We start from the raw sequence: 18,199 nt of genomic DNA on the forward strand, positions 1-18,199 counted from the left end.
CAGGAGATCCTGGAGATTTTGTACGTGAGGGCCGCGGGTGTTTCTCAAGCGGAGAAGAGAAGAGACCCCCAAGGCTCAAAATCTCATCTTTATTGGGAAGACTCAGAACAAACAACCTACCCCCCACCTTCAAGCCTGGGGACGGAGGGCGGGGGATCTGCACCCTCCTCCCATATGTACACAACAGAATCCGCCTGGAGAAGGTGCCCCCTCTCGTGAGGGCTGAGGCAGCAGCTTCAACAAGCTAGCGCTTGAGAGCCAAGCAAGCCCCTTTTCCTCTCCAGACTCAGTTTTCTCACTTGTAAAATGGGCTCAGGGGAAACCGATGCTACGGAGTTTCTCGCCAGCGCTGAAGATGTCCGATTCAGAAGGATGAGAACGTCGGAAGACTGACCAAGGGCCGCCCAAGGGTATGGGGGTGCTGGATATCCTGGTTGGGTTCGCACGGCCCCTTCCACCTCCCTCCCCACCCAGCGCCTCTCCTCCAGCGCCGCGGGGGCTACGTGGCCTCAGGCCCCGGGGACAGGAGGCCGCCCCCAAAGCCCGCCTCGCGGTACTGATTGGGGAACATGTTGCTGCCCACGAGGCTGGCAGTGCCTCCGTCCCCAGGGCCCGGGGACTGGTACGAGTCCAGAGTCAGCGGCTCGGGGCCGGGGGGCTCCCCGACCGCGGCCCCTGCACCCCCATTGCCCGCGACAGCGCTGATGAGTGGTGGCGCTGGGGGCAGCATGTCCAGCATGGTGAAAAGCGTGGGGGCAGCGGGGTCGTAGGCAAAGCCGTCGTCCAGGAGGTCCGGCTCGCAGGGGGGCTCCAGGCCTGGGAGGGATACGGTGCCCGGGAAGAAGTCTGTGTCTGGCAACAGCGCTGATGGCGGGAGGAACGGGCCTGCAGGGATGTGAAGAAAGAAGAAAGTATGGTGGGCTTTTACGGTCGACCTCCGGCCAGGCCCTAACTCAAATGCCCCCTCTGTTGCTAAATGCTTTATCAGTGTGGCCTCCTATAATGCCAAGAAGAAACTCTGAGTAGGGACTATCACCGTTCTTTATCTCCCTTTTTTTGTTGTTGTTGTTAAAATAATTTTTTTGAGGTATAGTTGATGTACAATATGGTCCAGGTGTACAACATAGTAATTCACGATTTTTTAAGGTTATACTCCACTTATAGTTATTATAAAATATAGGCTATATTCCCTGTGCTGTACAATATGTCCTCATAGCTTATTTATTTTATACATAGTAGTTTGTACCTCTTAATCCCCTGCCCCTATCTTGTCCCTCCTCCCTTTCCTCTCCCTACGGTAACCACTAGTTTGTTCTCTGTATCTGTGAGTCTGTTTCTTTTTTGTTATATTCACTAGCTTTTTTCTTTTTTAAGATTCCACATGTAAGTGATATCATACAGTATTTGTCTTTCTCTGTCACTAAGCTTATGTCCTCCAAGTCCATCCATGTTGCTGCAAGTGGCAAATTTTCTTTTTTTTTTTTATGGCTGAGTAGTATTTCATTGTGTATATGTACCACATCTTCTTTATCCATTTATTTATTGATGGACACTTAGGTTGTTTCCATTTCTTGGCTAATGTAAATAATGCTGCTATGAACACTGGGGTGCATGTATCTTTTCAAATTAGTGTTTTCATTTTTTTAAAAATATATACCTGGAGTGAAATTGCTGGGTCATATGGTATTTGCAAATGATATGACTGATAAGGGGTTAATATCCAAAATATAAAGTTCATACAACTCAACATCAAAAACACCCCGATTAAAAAATGGGCAGAAGACGTGAACAGACATTTTTCCAAAGAAGACATACAGTTGGCCAAAAGGCACATGAAAAGATGCTCAACATCATTAATCATCAGAGAAATGCAAATTAAAACCACAATGAGATATCACCTCACACCTGCAGGATGGCTATCATCAAAAAGACATGAATAACAAATGTTGGCAAGAATGTAGAGAAAAGGGAACCCTCCTACACTGTTGGTGGGAGTGTAAATTGGTACAGCCACTGTGGAAAGCAGTTTGGAGGTTCCTCAAAAAACTAAAAATAGGATCATTCTCATTTAATAAGCAAACAGGCAAAATAACTTGCAGTCCACAGGTGAGTTGCAGAAGCAGGGTTGAAATCATGCTCCTGTAGTGCTAGGGAGTTTTCCCCAAGAATGAGGAAGAAGAGGAGGCTCCAAAGCACCCCCCAAAATAAAGACAACCCGAAAAGTGAAATATCCACACCATGGGAGACCCAAGGGAGAAGTCACAAGTCCCAAAATTGTATAGTAAAATGGTGTCACTGTGGGAGAGTCTCTTTTTGAGACAAGACAAACCTCACCAGCAAAGGTTGACTACACTTGTCTCAGAAAGAGACACTGCGCTGCTTGAACTCCTATTTCCCAGCCTCCCTTGTAGCTTGATGTGACTAAATGCTGCTGGCTGAAATGTGGGCGTGATGGCTGCAGCTGCAACAGCCACCTTGGACCATGAGGTGGACACTGTGAGCTGAAAATGGCAGGAGCTTGGGTCTCTGATGATCATGCAGCCACCAAACCATCCATGGACCACCTACCTCTGGACTGTGTTTATGTGAGAGGAGAAATAATATTCTATCCTATTGAAGCTCCTGTTATTTGGGGTTTTGCTATGAATGCAGTTAAACATGATCAAATGCAGTTAAACAAATGCAGGTGGCATTCCTGCTTTCTGGCAAGTTCCTAACATCTCCTGGGCACCAACTCTATGTCAGCCACTGTGCTAAATAACTGTGTGATGTGACCTCACTAAATTCTGGAAGGAACCCTAAGAGGGAGGGTCTCCATCTGCAAGTTAAGTAAACTGAGGCCCAAAGAGGTCATACAGTGGCTAAATTGTGTCCTCAAATTCAAACCCAGTCTGATTCCAGAGGCCATGCTCCTAACCATCACACTCTAGTGCCAGGGCAGCTTTGCCACAAGGATGAGAGAGGGGAACTTTAGACACTGGGAAATCGGGGCGACAGAACAAGTGGATGAATGACAGGTGGCTGATGAGGAGAGGCTTTGGGGATTGGGAATCGAAGGTTGATGAAATGGACTAGGATTGGGGGTTTCTAGGGGCAGAGCTGTCGGGCATTGGTTACAGTGGGTTGGGGGGACAACAGGTGATAATTGAAACCTTCAGGGTGGGACTGGCTGGAGTGGTCCAGGCTCAGCAGACTCTGAGTGGTTGGCAGCTGGCTGGCAGCTGGGCGCCGTGGGGTTGCTGGGGTGTTGGGGACAGCATTCTTAGAGCTAGTGGTCAGCGAGTGGGGAGGCTTTGGATGGCAGCCAGACAGGGTTAGAATTCATGGGAACTGGAGGCTGGCATGTGAGTTGAGACGAAGGCTGCAGTAGAAGAGGCCAGAGGGTAGCTGAATTCAAGGCTGGCTGGCTCTGACACCACCCCCGTTTATCCACCGTCTACTCCCTACTACTGGTTTCACATGTCATCACTAATCTAAACCTATGCCCAGGTGCAGCTCCCCGCTCCACCTCAGACTGGCTGTGTGACCTTGGGCAAGAGACATCGCCTCTTTGGGCCTCAAGTTTTTCACCAGTAAAATGGGGGTGGGGCATGGGGGGAGATGACAGCACCCACCCCCCGCCAGGGTGATTACCCAGATTAAGTGAGTAAGCACACACAAAGCAGTTATGTGATCATTATATAGTGTCTGTAAAAATAAATACATTAAATTTTAAAAGGTCAGTGAGGTAGGTATGTGGTGAGACTTTTCAGAGGAGCCCTGAGGCTCTGAGAAGTAGAGCAACTTGGTGAAGGTCACACAGCAGTTAAATGGCCCAGTGGAGATCAGAGCCTCCAGACTGTGTCCAGAACCACTATTCTTTCCACTTTATGTTGCTGGCTAAGTGGTGAGGCACTGCCCTAGTAGGAGCTCCTGGGGGGCCTGAAAAGGCCAGAAAAGCAGGGCTGCAGCTCACCCTCAGCCCACCTTGTGGGCAGGGGCTTGCACTGAGCCAGGACCCACCTGAGCTGTGGCTGGGCAGGAAGTGATCCAGGAAGGCCGGCTTTTTCCTCCGCCGTTTGCTTTCGATGCCATGGGGGTCTGAGGGAAGGCAGAGATGAGGACCCCTGGATCCCAACAGCCCCTCCTCCCCAACCTGGGGTGGGCCAGGGCGGTAGGGTCAGTCATCCCCTCCCAGTAACCTGTAGAGGGATGCGAAAAGGGGCAGAGGGAACACACCAGAGCTATTCAGCTCCCCAAGGACGTCGGGCAGCCCCCGTTTCCGCTTCTTGTCCACACCGTAGCTGTCTGTTTAGGAGATACCAGAGGCATACAAAATAATCCGTTAAAAATAAGAATTAATTAAGAATTAATTATAGAGACCATTTGGGAAGTTGTTGTGCTGTTCTGGTTTTTGCCCAACCAATGCAAATAGATGTCCACATCTTAATCAGAATAAAACCCAAATCCACTTCTAGCTACACTGGGACGTCCCAGACACAATCCTGCCTCAGGGCCTTTGCACTTGCTGTTCCCGCTGCTTCAAACACTCTTCCTCAACTCGTACCACTTCCCTGGAGAATTGCTTAGTCATCCTCCCATCCTCAGGTCAGCCGTCCCCTCCTTTAGGGAGCTCTCCCTGAACCCTAAGGCTGGGTCAGGTGCCCCACTCTGGGCAATCCGAGTTCCGTAAGCAATTCCAATCCCAGCCCTGCCCACTCTGGTTGTCACTGTATGGGAATGGATCTGTCCCCCCTCTCCCCATAAGACTATGAGCCTCATAGGGTAGGGCTGGGGCTGTCTCAGTCACCGCTATGTTCTCAGCACTACCCAGCAAGGGCCAGGCATGAGCAGGCGTGCTGAGGGGAGGAATGATTAAATAGTCCCAAAATGTCATAAAATGGGTACTATTATTATTTCCATTTTGCACAGGAGGAGTCTGAGGCTAGGAGAAGCCAAGATCGCACAGCCAGTAAGCAGCAGACCGGGATTTGAACCCCAGTCTGTGCAACTCTGAGCCTGCATTCTACTTCTGCCTCTTCCCCTTTTCCCTTTGGGTCACCCCAAGCAAGACCAAAGACCTAGTCTCTGAGGTGATGGGTCACCCTGGGTGGCTGTGGTTACCATGGTCCCGAGGCAGGTATGTGAAGGGCAGAGGCTCACTGCAGACCCCATCAGTAAGCCGCTGCAGGAAGACGTTCACTGTCACAGGTTCAACAATCTCCAGGTCCTCGTAGGGTGGTGTCTTGAACACAATGGCAATCTGGCGGTGCACGTCGGCCTGGGAGAAGTCAGCCCGGCCTTCCCAGGAGGCTCTGCTGAACACCACTGATATATCCTCTGGCAGGAAAGTGTGGGCGTCAGCTGAGCCAGGACACTGGTCCACCAGAGACCCAACTCACTCAGCCTCCCCCAAAATCAACACCAATATTTCTAAGCATAAAACTAATCATAATAAAACTAATCATAGTGGCAGCTAACTTTCTGTTGAGCACCTACCGTGTGCCAGTCACTGACATATACACACACACACACACACACACTCATCTAATCCTTTAACAATCCAAAAGGCAGGTAGAATTAATATTTCCACCTTATCAGGGGGCCCCAAGACCACCATCAGATTCAGTGATTCACTAAGGGGACTCACAGGACTCAACATATAGTTGTACTCATGGCTACGATTTATCACAGGAAAAGATAGATGCACACGCAGTAAAGAGGAAAGGTGCCTGGAGCGAAGTCCAGAGGAAACCAGGTGCCAGCTTCCAAGAGTTCTCCCCAGGGGGAGTCACACAGAACATGCACACCGCACACTGCTGCCCCCAGTGGCAACACACATGAAATGCTTCTACCGAGGAAGCACATTAGAGACTTACTGCCCAGGGTTTTTACTGGGAGTTGGTCAAGTAGGCTCCCTCTAACTGGCACATATCAAAATTCCAGACTCCCAGAAGGAAAGCAAATGATCCACACAAACCATATTGTCTGTACGGTTTAGGTACAGTGAGCCACCCTTAACAGTCAGGGAATGGTAGGAGCCCTCTCAAAGTTCCCAAAAGCCAGCCAAGGGTCAACCTTGTAAGCTGGGCTTCCAAAGGCTAACAGTCTCAGACCTGCTATGTTAACTCTTTTCTAGACACACACTTCATAGATGGGGAAACCGAGGCTTGGAGGGTTTAAGAGACTAACCCCAGGTCATACAGCTGGTAGCAGAATAGTCGGGATTCAGTATGCTACTCTGCCTACTATTTCTTTTTCTTGTCTTATTGCATTGCCTCTCATCACACTAACTCCATATACTGAGGCTTTATATGTGTTGGACAGACATGGTTTTCCTCTAAGACACATAACAATCCTATGAAAAAACTACCTTTAGGAAGTCCATTATATTGAGGGGAAAGCAAAGGCACAGGGAGGTTAAGTCACTTGTCCAAGGTCACAGTCAGCAAGTGGTGGAGCCAAGATGGGAATCCAGGCAGGCTAGAGCTCTTCACCACCAGCTCTTACAGCTTGAGGAAGTTACTGATATCTCTGGGCCTAGTTTTCTCACCTTCAAGAGGGAAAGTCATAGTACTCACCTCACAGGAGTTGTTAGGAAGATTAAATGAGTCACTCCAAGAAAAGGGCTTAGAAAAGGGCTTAACATAATAGGTGCTCCTAAGTCCATGTTAAGTCTGATAGTTTTTATTAGTATTATGCAAAATACTAGCTCCAGGTCTGGCACTCAGGAAATCCTCAGTAAATGCTAACTCTCTGCAGTGTAGTTTTTAGGTACGTGGGATCCCATCTCATCCTAACACCAGCTCATTTTAGGGATGAGGAAACAGGCTCAGGGTGGTGAAGTCACCTGCCCGAGATCAGTCAGTGAGTGAATAATGGAACAGGACTCACATGTACCTCGAATCATTCACCCAGGGCAGGAACAGTTTGCCTGCCCTGACCCCAATTCCCAGGCCCCTAACAGCCTCCTTGGCATTCCTCAGATTTCAGCTCAAATATCACCTCCTCTGGGAAGCCTTCCCAGATGCCCGGACCATGTCTGGACTTCCTGTTGTTCAATCTCAGCACTTTGTCTTCTTCCCTCTCAGCATTACTCACATTTGTAATTTGTCTTTCTTTCCCTACGTCCCTCTGAACTGAGAGCCCTGTGAGGGCAGAGGCTGGGCCTGTCTCTGTCACTGCTGTGTCCCACCACTGCCTAGCACAGAACCCAGCACAGAGGAGCCACCCAATAACCATTTGCCCATTCATTCAAAATCTTATAAGAACCTCCCACTCCTGGGTACATATCCAAAAGAACTGAAGACAGGTGTTCAAACAAAAACTGATACACAAATGTCTAAAACAACACTATTCATAATAACCAAGAGGTGAAAATAACCCAAATGCCCATTAACTGATGAATGGATACACAAAATGGGATATATCCATCTATGGAATATTAGCCATAAAAAGGAACAAAGCACTGATACCTGCTCCAGCATGGATGAACCTTCATAACATTACGCTAAGTAAAAGGATCCAGACATAAAAGGCCACATATTGTATGATTCTGTTATATAAAATGTCCATAATAGGTAAATCCATAGAGACAGAAAATAGACTGGTGGATGTCAGAGGCTGGAAGAGAGGGGAATAGGGAGTCACTGCCTAATGGGTACTGGGTTTCTTTCTGGGGTGATGAAAATGTTCCGGAACCAGAGAGTGGTGGTGGCACAACCTTGGGAATGTACTAAATGTCAATGAAGTATACACTTTAAAATGGTTAAAATGTTTTGTTTTAAGAGTAAACCTTGCAGGGGGCTTCCCTGGTGGTGCAGTGGTTGGGAATCTGCCTGCTAATGCAGGGGACGCGGGTTCGAGCCCTGGTCTGGGAAGATCCCACATGCCGCGGAGCAACTAAGCCCGGGCGCCACAACTACTGAGCCTGCGCGTCTGGAGCCTGTGCTCCTCAACAAGAGAGGCCACGATGGTGAGAGGCCCGCGCACCGCGATGAGGAGTGGCCCCCGCTTGCCGCAACTAGAGAAAGCCCTCGCACAGAAATGAAGACCCAACACAACCAAAAAAAAAAAAATTAATTAATTAAAAAAATAAATAAATAAAAATAAAAGTGACTCTGAAGATCATCTAGGTTTGAGAACCATTAAAAAAAAAAAAAAAAAAGAGTAAACCTTGCAGAAAAAAAAAAAGAGAGAGAGAGAGAATCAGGAAAAAAAAAAAAAAAGTTTTTTTTTTTTTCCCTGAGAACCTCATGTGTGCTTGGCCTTGGACTGGGTGGTTCTGGGGACACAGCTGCTCACCAGGATCCTCCCAGGTCCTGCCCAGACAACCCAGGGGCGGGAGGGTGGGGGTGGAGATAGACGTTAACTATATAACCATACAACCTGAGAAAGGATTGTGCGGGGGATTCCTGAGGCTGTAGCATGTTCTCCTATCCTCCTCCCCTCTCACTGCCCTCCTGCCCCATTGGCTTCACTGTTCCTCCAACAACTAGGCCTGGTCCTACCTCAGGGCCTTTGCACTTGCTGTTCCCTCTGCTGGAACACTCTTCCTCACATGGCCACACAGATTCTTCGTGGCTCCAGTGTCGTCTCCTGAGAGCGGTCCTCCCTGGCCCCACTAAGTCAAACTGTGCCCCACAACACCTCCAGCCGTCTCTCTCTATCCCCTTCCTCAGCATTATCTACCTCCAGATACTACTTTTGCACCGTCTTCCTGGTTTTTTTTTCAACTCCCTTTCTTTATTTTTTAACTTTTCCTCCCAGAAGCACAGACCAGCTGGATTCAAATCCCGTCTCTACCTGACTACCTCTGTGACCTTGAGCAAGTTACTAAATCTTCCTGTGCCTCGTTTTCCTCATCTGTAAAAGGGGAATAAGAGAATCTACCTCATAGAACTGTTAGGCAATTAGATGATTGAATAAATGACACATACAAAGTGCTTAGGACAGAGTTTGGCACTTAATAAGAGCAAGATAGGCTTCCCTGGTGGCGCCGTGGTTGAGGATCCGCCTGCCAACACAGGGGACACGGGTTCGAGCCCTGGTCCGGGAAGATCCCACATGCCGCGGAGCAACTAAGCCCATGCGCCACAACTACTGAGCCTGGGCTCTAGAGCCCGCGAGACACAACTACTGAGCCCACGTGCTGCAACTACGGAAGCCTGCGTGCCTAGAGCTTGTGCTCTACAACAAGAGAAGCCACCGCAATGAGAAGCCCGTGGGCACCGCAATGAAGAGTAGCCCCCGCTCGCCGCAACTAGAGAAAGCCCACGCGCAGCAATGGAGACCCAAGGCAGCCAAAAATAAATAAAATTTAAAAAAAAATGTGCAATTAAAAAAAAAAAAAAAAAAGATCCCGCATGCAGCAACGAAGATCCCACGTGCCGCAACTAAGACCCAGCGCAGCCAAATAAATAAATAAATACTAAAAAAAAGAAAAAAGAGAAAGCTCTCCCCCCAGGCAATCCTGGGTTGTTTTTTCTTTTCAAAAAACCCTATTTTTAATTGGTCCAATGGTTAAGACTCCGCCCTTCCAATGCAGGGGGCGCGGGCCAAAAAATTTTTTTAAAAACCAACAAAACACCCAAAAACCCTATTTGAAAAAGGGTTTTGACATTTGAACAGATGTGAATCCTGTGGAAACACCGTCCATTTTCTCCATTCGTAGCCCTGATCCAACTGTCATAAAGCATTTATTCATGCAACTCCACGATTTTAATACCAGAGTCCCCGGAGCTCATGATGGCAAGGCCTGCCAGGTACCCAGCGCAGGCCAGCACTGTTTGTTTGTTTGTGCCTCCTTCTTTGTTCATGAATGAGTGAGCAGGTGAGTGACTGACTCAGTGAGTGAATGAATCAATTGGCTGTTTCTCTCTGACTCCAAAACCAAAGCTCTGGACCCTTCTACTCGGCTCCCCTGGTTAACTGGCTCTTCTTCACCCTCTCATCCTCCGGGCTCCCCAGCTGCCCCTGCAAGCCGGCAGACCCCACTCCGCCCACTCACTGCCCCAGGCCCCTCACCTTTCTGCACCTTGTCGCACAGCAGGTAGAGCTCCTCGCCACCCGTGCACGGCCCGCTCTCCTTGTTGATTCGGCAAATCCGCAGCTCTGACGTGTTTGTGGACTCTGGGAAAGAGGAGAGGAAGAGGCACACAGAAAAAACGAGAATTCAGTCATCAAACCCTTACTAGGTACCCCATGGGTGCCCACCCTGGGGTGTGGAGAGGTGGGAAATGGAGAAGCCAGGGTGCCTGACCCTTCTGGAACCTGTGGTCCAGGTGGAAAAAGAAGATGCCCAGGCAGAAGGGGTTAATGGACGATCATGAGTCCTCCGTGCTGAGGTCCGGTGAGTGTCTGCCCAAAAGGGAGACCCTCAGACCTCAGGGCTGGTGGGGTCAGGAGTCAGGGATGAGCCTTAGATGAGGGCTAATGGCCTGAAACTTGTAGTGGACACATGTTGTTTTGCCAGTCTAGCAGTCCTGGCCCTTCTTCTGTTAACAGCCTCCCCAGTTTTCCTTTAAGGAACCACCCCCCACCTCAGTCATGGGGATCGGGTAGGGCGGAGCCCACTCCCAGCTCAGCAGTGATCATTTGCCCTAGACCTGGCCAGTCAGAGCATCGCCTCCTTCTGGCTGCAGCTGATTAGTCAGAGAGGAGGACATGACTAAAACTAGGCCAATGAGAGACAGCCCTGGGACTCTGAGCAAAAATACTGAGTAAGAGAATCTCTCTTTGGGAGCAGGGGAGAAGTGTCATGCTGGTAGGATGTAAGACTAGAGCTGTGTACAGTTATTTTGCCCCTGCATGGGAGGGCCCTGCCAACAGTGACTCTTAACATAAAGGAAGCATGGCTGAGAGATGGAAAGAGATCCCTAATGACATCACTGAGAACCTGGATGCAGCCAGACCTGAAGCACTGTGCTACCTCTGGATATTTTTAGTTAATGGAACAAATTCTTCTTTTTTTCCTTATTTGAGTTGGGATTCTATCTCTTGCACCCATAAAAGTCCTGATTGAATTAATATCCCTGCCCATTTTCATGCTTGTGGCAGTCACTGTAGGCTGGCTAAAATCTAACAGCCATTCCCAATCTCCTCTTCCATACCTGTACCCCTCTATAGAGGATGAAAAACCTAAGTACTTGCTTTCTCAGATTCCCTTGCAACTAAGGGTGGCCGTGGGACCAAGTTCTGGCCAATGAGACATAAGGAAATGTCTACCAGGGTGATTCTGAGGAATATATTATTTTCTCTATGAAAGAGAGAGAGATTATTACTCATGCTGCCTCTTCTCAAGGGCTGCCTAGTATAGTTGTACTGGTTGTGCATTCTGCAACACCAGAAAGCCCCATTCCCAGAGGCTACCTAGTAAATGCTGACCCCTAGAATTGGGCAGTGTACAACCTGCACACCACACAGGGTGTCACTGCCCATCATGCCTTGAACACAGACATGATGTCTGGAGCTATGGCAGCCAGTTCATGACCATGAGGGAAAGCCCAAGAGAATCACAGAGCTGCTGAACCAGCACCCAGATATAGCTGAGCAGCTGAAGCAATAGGAACAGCCTTAATAACTGAGAAAAAAAAAAGAACTCCCTGTTTGTTCATGCCATTGTATGTGGGGCTTTCTGGTACCCGCAGCCAAAGACAATCCAAATGGAACAGCACCCTCGACTCACTCTTGTCGTAGACGGGCTCAGAGAGCACAGGGTCCATCCGGCGCATCTGTCCTTGCTGGTCCCTGTATGAGGCCTGGAAGCAAATCCTCACGACATTCATGTCCACCTCCTGATGGTTCTTCAGGGACCCAGCTGTGGGAGAGATATGGGAAGGCTGAGTGTGGGGGGTGGAGACCCTGGTTGGGGGACAGGGGACAGGGAAGGGATGGGGCTGTGGCGATGGGGGATACTGGAGAAGGCGAGGGGACAGGGGTGGCAGAGGGGGCGAGGGGTCTGGGAGGACGGAATGCTGAGGCTAGGCGTGGGGACTCACCATTGTAGGGGTCGATGCCCAGCTGAATCTTCCGCTCAATGGCGGCCTCGATCTCCTTCTTCCTCACACACTGGATGCCCAGGTTGTTAAAGCTGAGTCGGGGGGAAGGGGGGAAGGGAGGTAATCCTGAGGGGGCAGGTGTAGCCCTAACCCACAGGACGGCTCTGGTAGATGCTGTCTCGGGGCTCACAGTCTCAGAGGCTAAAGCCCCCCAGGCCCAGGGGTCCCAGCATTGGGAGGGGACTGGGGTTCAAACCCTTCAGGGGTGTGGAGAATTCTTGAGAGAACTTATCTTTACCACAGGAAAGCACCTGTTGACCTCACTTATAATAAGAAAACTGCAAATTAAACAGCAATGTGATGCCAATTTTTTTAAAAACTCATCAAAACAGCAGAGATCAAAACGTCTGACAATACCCTCTGCTGGTGATATTGTGGAGAATCAGGCACTCTCATCCATTGCTGGTGGGACTGTAAATTGCCCCAGCAATCACATATTGGAGGACAACATGGCAGTATTCATTCATTCTACCAATATTTCCTGAGCACCTACTGTGTGCCAGGGACTGTGCTAGGCACTGGGGGATACAGCAGGGAACAAAAGAGATAAAATCCTTGCTTTCATGGAGCTGACATTTTCACTAAGTTTATAAATCACTAAAAGTATAAATGCACAGACTTGGGGCCAGCAATTTCATTTTTAGGAATTCATCCTGCAGAAGAAAGAGTATGTATGTGAAGCTGTTCACTGAAGCACAGTTAGTTATAGAGCAACAAGAGATTGGAACCATTGTGGGTGCCCACTGATAGGGACTTAATTAATTGTGTGCATCCATACATTGGAATACTATGCAGTCAATAAAAAGGATAGGACAGCTCTAAATGTACTGACAGGAATTATCTCTAAGATGTACTGGAACATAAAAACAAGGTGCAAATGTCTGCTACCATTCATAAGGGAAGGAAAAAAATATATATGCATAGCATATCTTTAGCTGCCTCCAGAAAGGGGCACTGGTGGCCAGAGGACCAAAGATGGAAGGAAATTTATTTTTCATTGCACACCCTTTCTGAACCTTTAAATTTTTAAATTAAAAACATATAAATTATAAAGCGAAAGAAAGAATGGGACTTGCAGCTAAGTCAGGTCTGCAGTCAAATTCCAGCTCTGCCATTGGCTATCTGGGCTCCTTCGCCTCTCTGAGCCTCAGTTTCCTCCTCTACAAAATGGGGATAAATATAATGCGTGTGAATGCGTGTGCGGCAGGGTTCCAGGCCTAGGTAAGACCCCCCACGGCCCCCAGGCCTCGGTTTCCCCATCTAGGAGATGCAGTGGGGAGAGTCTGGCTAAGCTGTCCCTGCTCTTAAGGTTTTCCGGGGTGATCCTCAGCCCCTCAAAATCTCCGTGACCAAGGGTGAGGGGTCAGGGCTCAGGTACCTGTGCCGGGGGCTGACATGAGGCCGGAGCCGCACCCTGCAGACGCCGTCCGTGCAGTCTTTCCCCACGAGGCTGTGAGGGTGAACGCGGTGAGGCCAGTCCTTCCACACCAGGCACGCGGTCACCTCCACCTCCCGCAGCCCTCCACAATCCCGGAGCTGCAGGAAGACAGGTGCTCTTGGGGTCCCTTTGCAGACACCTGCACCCATCCGAGCCTCCTTTGGTAGCTCCCCGCCCCTCCCCTGTCCCCCGACGATGGAGGAATGTTTGCTGAAGATGCCTCCGGGATCCTAAACTGGAGGCTTCCAACCTGGGGGCCTCATAACATGAGAGCTGCCCCACAGATGTGCTTTCTTTCGCCACTCAACTTTAAAAAAACTGCATGCACGCAAGGTCTCCAAGTACAGCCCACAGATAACATACTAATTGTGGAGAGACCTGGTAGACACCACCTTAGCCATGTGATCAAGATCAGCGTCACCACTATGGGGCCAAAGTAACACAGGCATCCCCTGATGGGATGTACTGGGAAGAACACGTCACTTCTATGACAGCCCCTTCAGAAGTGCATCACGGGAATCTAATCAGGAGGAAACATCAGAAGAGCCCAAATTGTGGTCATCTGGTCAGACATATTAGTGTCATGAAAGACAATAAAGAGACGGGTGTCATATTTTGGGTTAAAAGAGAACAAAAAATGTATTTTGACCTGGCTGGTAGTTACACAGTGTATATATATATATATATATGTCAAAATTCCTAGAGCTATGCACTTAAGATTTGATCAAATATAACTAAATTTCAAAAAAAACATAAAAAAAGAGGAGAGAGGCTACAGAGACACGATAACCAAATGCAACATAGGATCCTCGATTGGATCCTGGATTGGGGGGGGGAACAATTATAAAACACACATTTGGGGGACAATTGGGAAATTTAAGTATGGACTGTATATTAGATGATATTATAGAATATTATTAATTTTCCTAGGGATGGTAATGAGTGTCCTAGACATGCAGGAGCTTATTTTTAGGAGATGCCCATTGAAGTATGTAGAGGTGAAATAACATGATATTTACAACTCATCTGCAAATGGGTCCGCAAAAAACACGTGTATTTGTGTGTGTGTGTGAGCGCTGTGCATGCGTGTATGTGTGTGTTGTGTGTATGGAGAGAGTGTGACAGATATAGCAAATGGGGCAAAATGTCAACTGATACATATAGGTGAAGGGTACACAGGTACGTATTGTACTCTTCTTTTAATTTTTCTGGAGATTACAATATTTTTCATCTAAACTCATCAAAATGTGTACATTAAATACATGCATTGTTTGTATATCAGTTATACCTCAATGAAACAAACAAACAAAAAACCTAGAAAAAAGAAGATTTAAAGGATTTTTTTTTTTAGAATAAAAAGTTGGGGCGGGGTAGGGGAGGGAAGGATTGGGAGTCTGGGGTTAGCAGATGCAATCTCTTATATAGGATGGATAAACAACAAGGTCCCACTGTATATCAGAGAACTCTATTCAATACCCTGTGATAAACCATAATGGAAAAGAACATGAAAAAGAATGTATATATATATGTATAACTGAATCACTTTGCTGTACAGCAGAGCTTAACACAACATTGTAAATCAACTATACTTCAATAAAATAATTTTTTTAAAAAGTTGGGGAATGGGCTTCCCTGGTGGCGCAGTGGTTGAGAATCTGCCTGCCAATGCAGGGGACACGGGTTCGAGCCCTGGTCTGGGAAGATCCCACATGCCGCGGAGCAACTGGGCCCGTGAGCCACAATTACTGAGCCTGCGCGTCTGGAGACTGTGCTCCGCAACAAGAGAGGCCGTGACAGTGAGAGGCCCGCGCACCGCCATGAAGAGTGGCCCCCACTTGCCACAACTAGAGAAAGCCCTCGCACAGAAACGAAGACCCAACACAGTCAAAAATAAATACATAAATAAAAATTAAAAAAAAAAAAAAAGTTGGGGAAGATCTGGAGCTTACATTTTAAAAGTATGAGACATCACGTTATTCCAGATTTCCAGATTCTCTTTTTTAAAAGGGAAGTTATGGCAACTGGGGCTGGACTTCTACTCAGCAGCCACGTGGGGCAGCAGACAGAAACTAGCCCCTTGAGACAGGGCCCAGACCCACGTGGCCGCTTGGCTTTCCTGGGTCACTCACAGGGCCCTAACTGGCATGAAAGAACCACTAAAGCCTGCTCCGAATGTGTAAAGCCGGTGCCTATAAAATACAATGAACAGGTGCGTCTCAGTGAGGGAGTACTGCCCTCTAGGGGGCGTCTGGGATACTGAGGACCATTCTGGTTGACACTGGGATCGGGACCCACAGCAGGCAGTACAGGGCCGCAGGTGCTACACAGCCTGCAACACCAGGACAGTCCCACACAAGTCCTGCAAGACTTCTGAATGTCCCGCCAACATTCACATCAGTGACAAACCTGTTTTAAATGGTCGGAACCCAGAACCTCCTTCCGTTTTACATGTACGGTATTTTTTCCCATAACTTTCAAATACACTGAATTTTCAAGGACTGCAATCACCATGTTAATTGAGAGGAGACTGGTTTCATTTGAACTGAGAATTGTTCACCACTTTGGTGGCCTTTTTTTTTTTTTTTTTTTGCTGCGCCACTGGACCGCCAGGGAATTCCCAATTGTTCATCATTTTGGGAAATCCTGTCACCTATGGCCACGCTGGATGTGTGGCATTTAAGTAGCCAAGTCCACCACGCTGGGTCGGGCTGCATTCATGCTGCTGTATTAATGAGATCCAAAGCAACTGCTACTTTGTTTTCATTTCCCTGAGGCTGTGCCCAAGCATTTACATACTGAAATAAATGTGCTTGTATAGGCTGTATAATTTTCCTTTTATTTCTCCTTCATACTAAAGTTGGGGCATTATGGATTTCAGGGATGATTATGAGTAGACAATTTATATTGAGTAGACAAATTTCAGTGAGTCAGATGGGTTAAAACCATTAGTTTAACCAGCTCCCTGATGTAACATTAGGAGATTCTGAAAAGCTCAGAGTCAACAGCCTCAGGAGTCATGAAGACTGCAAGGCTGAAAGCTTTTCATCCCTTTTTTTTTGGCTGCACCATGCGGCATGTGGGATCTTAGCTCCCTGACCAAGAATCGAACCCGCGGCTCCTGCAGTGGAAGCTCGGAGTCTTAACCACTGGACCGCCAGGGAAGTCACGAAAGCTTTTCATCTTTGAGATGTCATGCGAGATTGTGGATAGACATTAGGCCTTGAAGTCAGTCAGACCTGGTACCAAACCAGGCTCTACCACTGGCCGTCTGCGTGATAAACCTCTCTGGTCTTACCGTCCTTATCCGTAAAATAGGTACTAAGTACCTGGCACACAAGAGCACTTAGTAAATGGCAGTAATTACTACAATGAATTTGCTGTGTACCCTTGAGCAAGTAACTTACACTCTCTGAGCCTCAGTTTCCTCCTCTAAAAGATGGGGATGAAAATACTAAATCGAAATTCGGAGTCAGGTCACCCCCTATTGTTGGACATTTACTGTTCTGACTCTTTGAAATCAAAACCATCACAAAGCTAGAATAACTGCCTGGAAAGACTTAGAAATAAAAAGTTGGGGAAAACACAGCCTCAAAGTATCACCCCACAGGTAATGTACTAATTACAAAGGGAAAGCTATACCTTTTCAATGGTGGTCACTCCCTGTTATGGGCTAAACTGCACGCCCCCAAAATTCATATGTTGTAGCCCCAGCTCCCAGTACCTCAGAATGTGACTGTATTTGGAGATAGAGCCTTTAAAGAGGTGAGTAAATTAATGAGGCCTTAGGGTGGGTCCTAATCCAGTCTCCTCATGGCCTTATAAGAAGAGGTAATTTGGACACACAAAGAGACGCCAGTGCTGACACAGAGGAAAGACCAAGTGAGGACACAGCGAGAAGGCAGCCGTCTGCAAGCCCAGGAGAGAGGCCTCAGAGGAAACCAGCCCTGCCGATAGCTCGGTTTTGGACTTCCAGCCTCCAGAACTGTGGGACAATAAATTCCTGTGGTTCAAGGCACGCAGTCTGTGGTATTTTGTTATGGCAGCCAGCGCTGACTAATACACCACCTTCACCACGGGCTCCGACTCAGCATCAGATATTAAACTGCCACCCCATGGCCATGATGTGAGACTCCTAGAGGGCCCCAGCATCACCGCTGGGGTAGTCCCACCAAAATGAAGAACCTGATCTAATCTGGAAACAGCCAATAAACCCGGAATGTGGGACATTCTACAAAACGCCTTTCCTGTCCTCCACAAATGTCCCTGTCTTGAAACGCAAAGACAGACCGAGGAATGAACTCAAGTCAAAAGATACCAAAGACACCTGTCTTCCTCTGTGTGGGCTGCTGTGACAAAATACCAAGAACTGGGTGGCGTATACACAACAGATATTTATTTCTCGACAGTTCTGGAGGCTGGAAGCCCGAGATCAGGGCGACAGCACGATTGGGTTCTGGTGAGGGCCTCTTTTGGGTGCAGACTGTGTCACTGTGTCCTCACATGGTGGAAGGGACCTTCCCCATCACCTTCCCGGTTAGGGTTTCAATATATGAATTGGAGGGGGGGGGGACACAAACATTCAGACCATAGCAACACCTGACAACTAAAGGCAGCACGTGATCCCGCGCTGGATTTTAAACAAGCAGACAAGAAAAAAAAACAGGTATAAAGGATATCTGGGGTCAGCTGAGATCATTAGACTATGGACTTAATCTTAGATAAT

General features: G+C 48.1%; 1 protein-coding gene across 1 annotated transcript in view; it reads right to left on the reverse strand.

Moving 5' to 3' along the window:
- Nucleotides 1-75: 75 nt before the first annotated feature.
- The window catches only part of RELB (RELB proto-oncogene, NF-kB subunit), a 29,110-nt gene continuing 10,986 nt past the window's right edge, over nt 76-18,199 (reverse strand). Inside the window, exons 5-12 of the mRNA XM_036834076.1 lie at nt 13,417-13,574; nt 11,979-12,070; nt 11,666-11,797; nt 10,006-10,110; nt 5,104-5,319; nt 4,219-4,287; nt 4,003-4,080; nt 76-885 (exon numbers count right to left, since the gene is read on the reverse strand). Of these exons, the coding sequence (XP_036689971.1) occupies nt 500-885; nt 4,003-4,080; nt 4,219-4,287; nt 5,104-5,319; nt 10,006-10,110; nt 11,666-11,797; nt 11,979-12,070; nt 13,417-13,574 (1,236 nt within the window). The 3' untranslated portion in view covers nt 76-499. The remainder of the gene's footprint in view (nt 886-4,002; nt 4,081-4,218; nt 4,288-5,103; nt 5,320-10,005; nt 10,111-11,665; nt 11,798-11,978; nt 12,071-13,416; nt 13,575-18,199) is intronic.

Source organism: Balaenoptera musculus, chromosome 19 (genome assembly GCF_009873245.2).
Source record: "Balaenoptera musculus isolate JJ_BM4_2016_0621 chromosome 19, mBalMus1.pri.v3, whole genome shotgun sequence".
Lineage (NCBI taxonomy): Eukaryota > Metazoa > Chordata > Mammalia > Artiodactyla > Balaenopteridae > Balaenoptera > Balaenoptera musculus.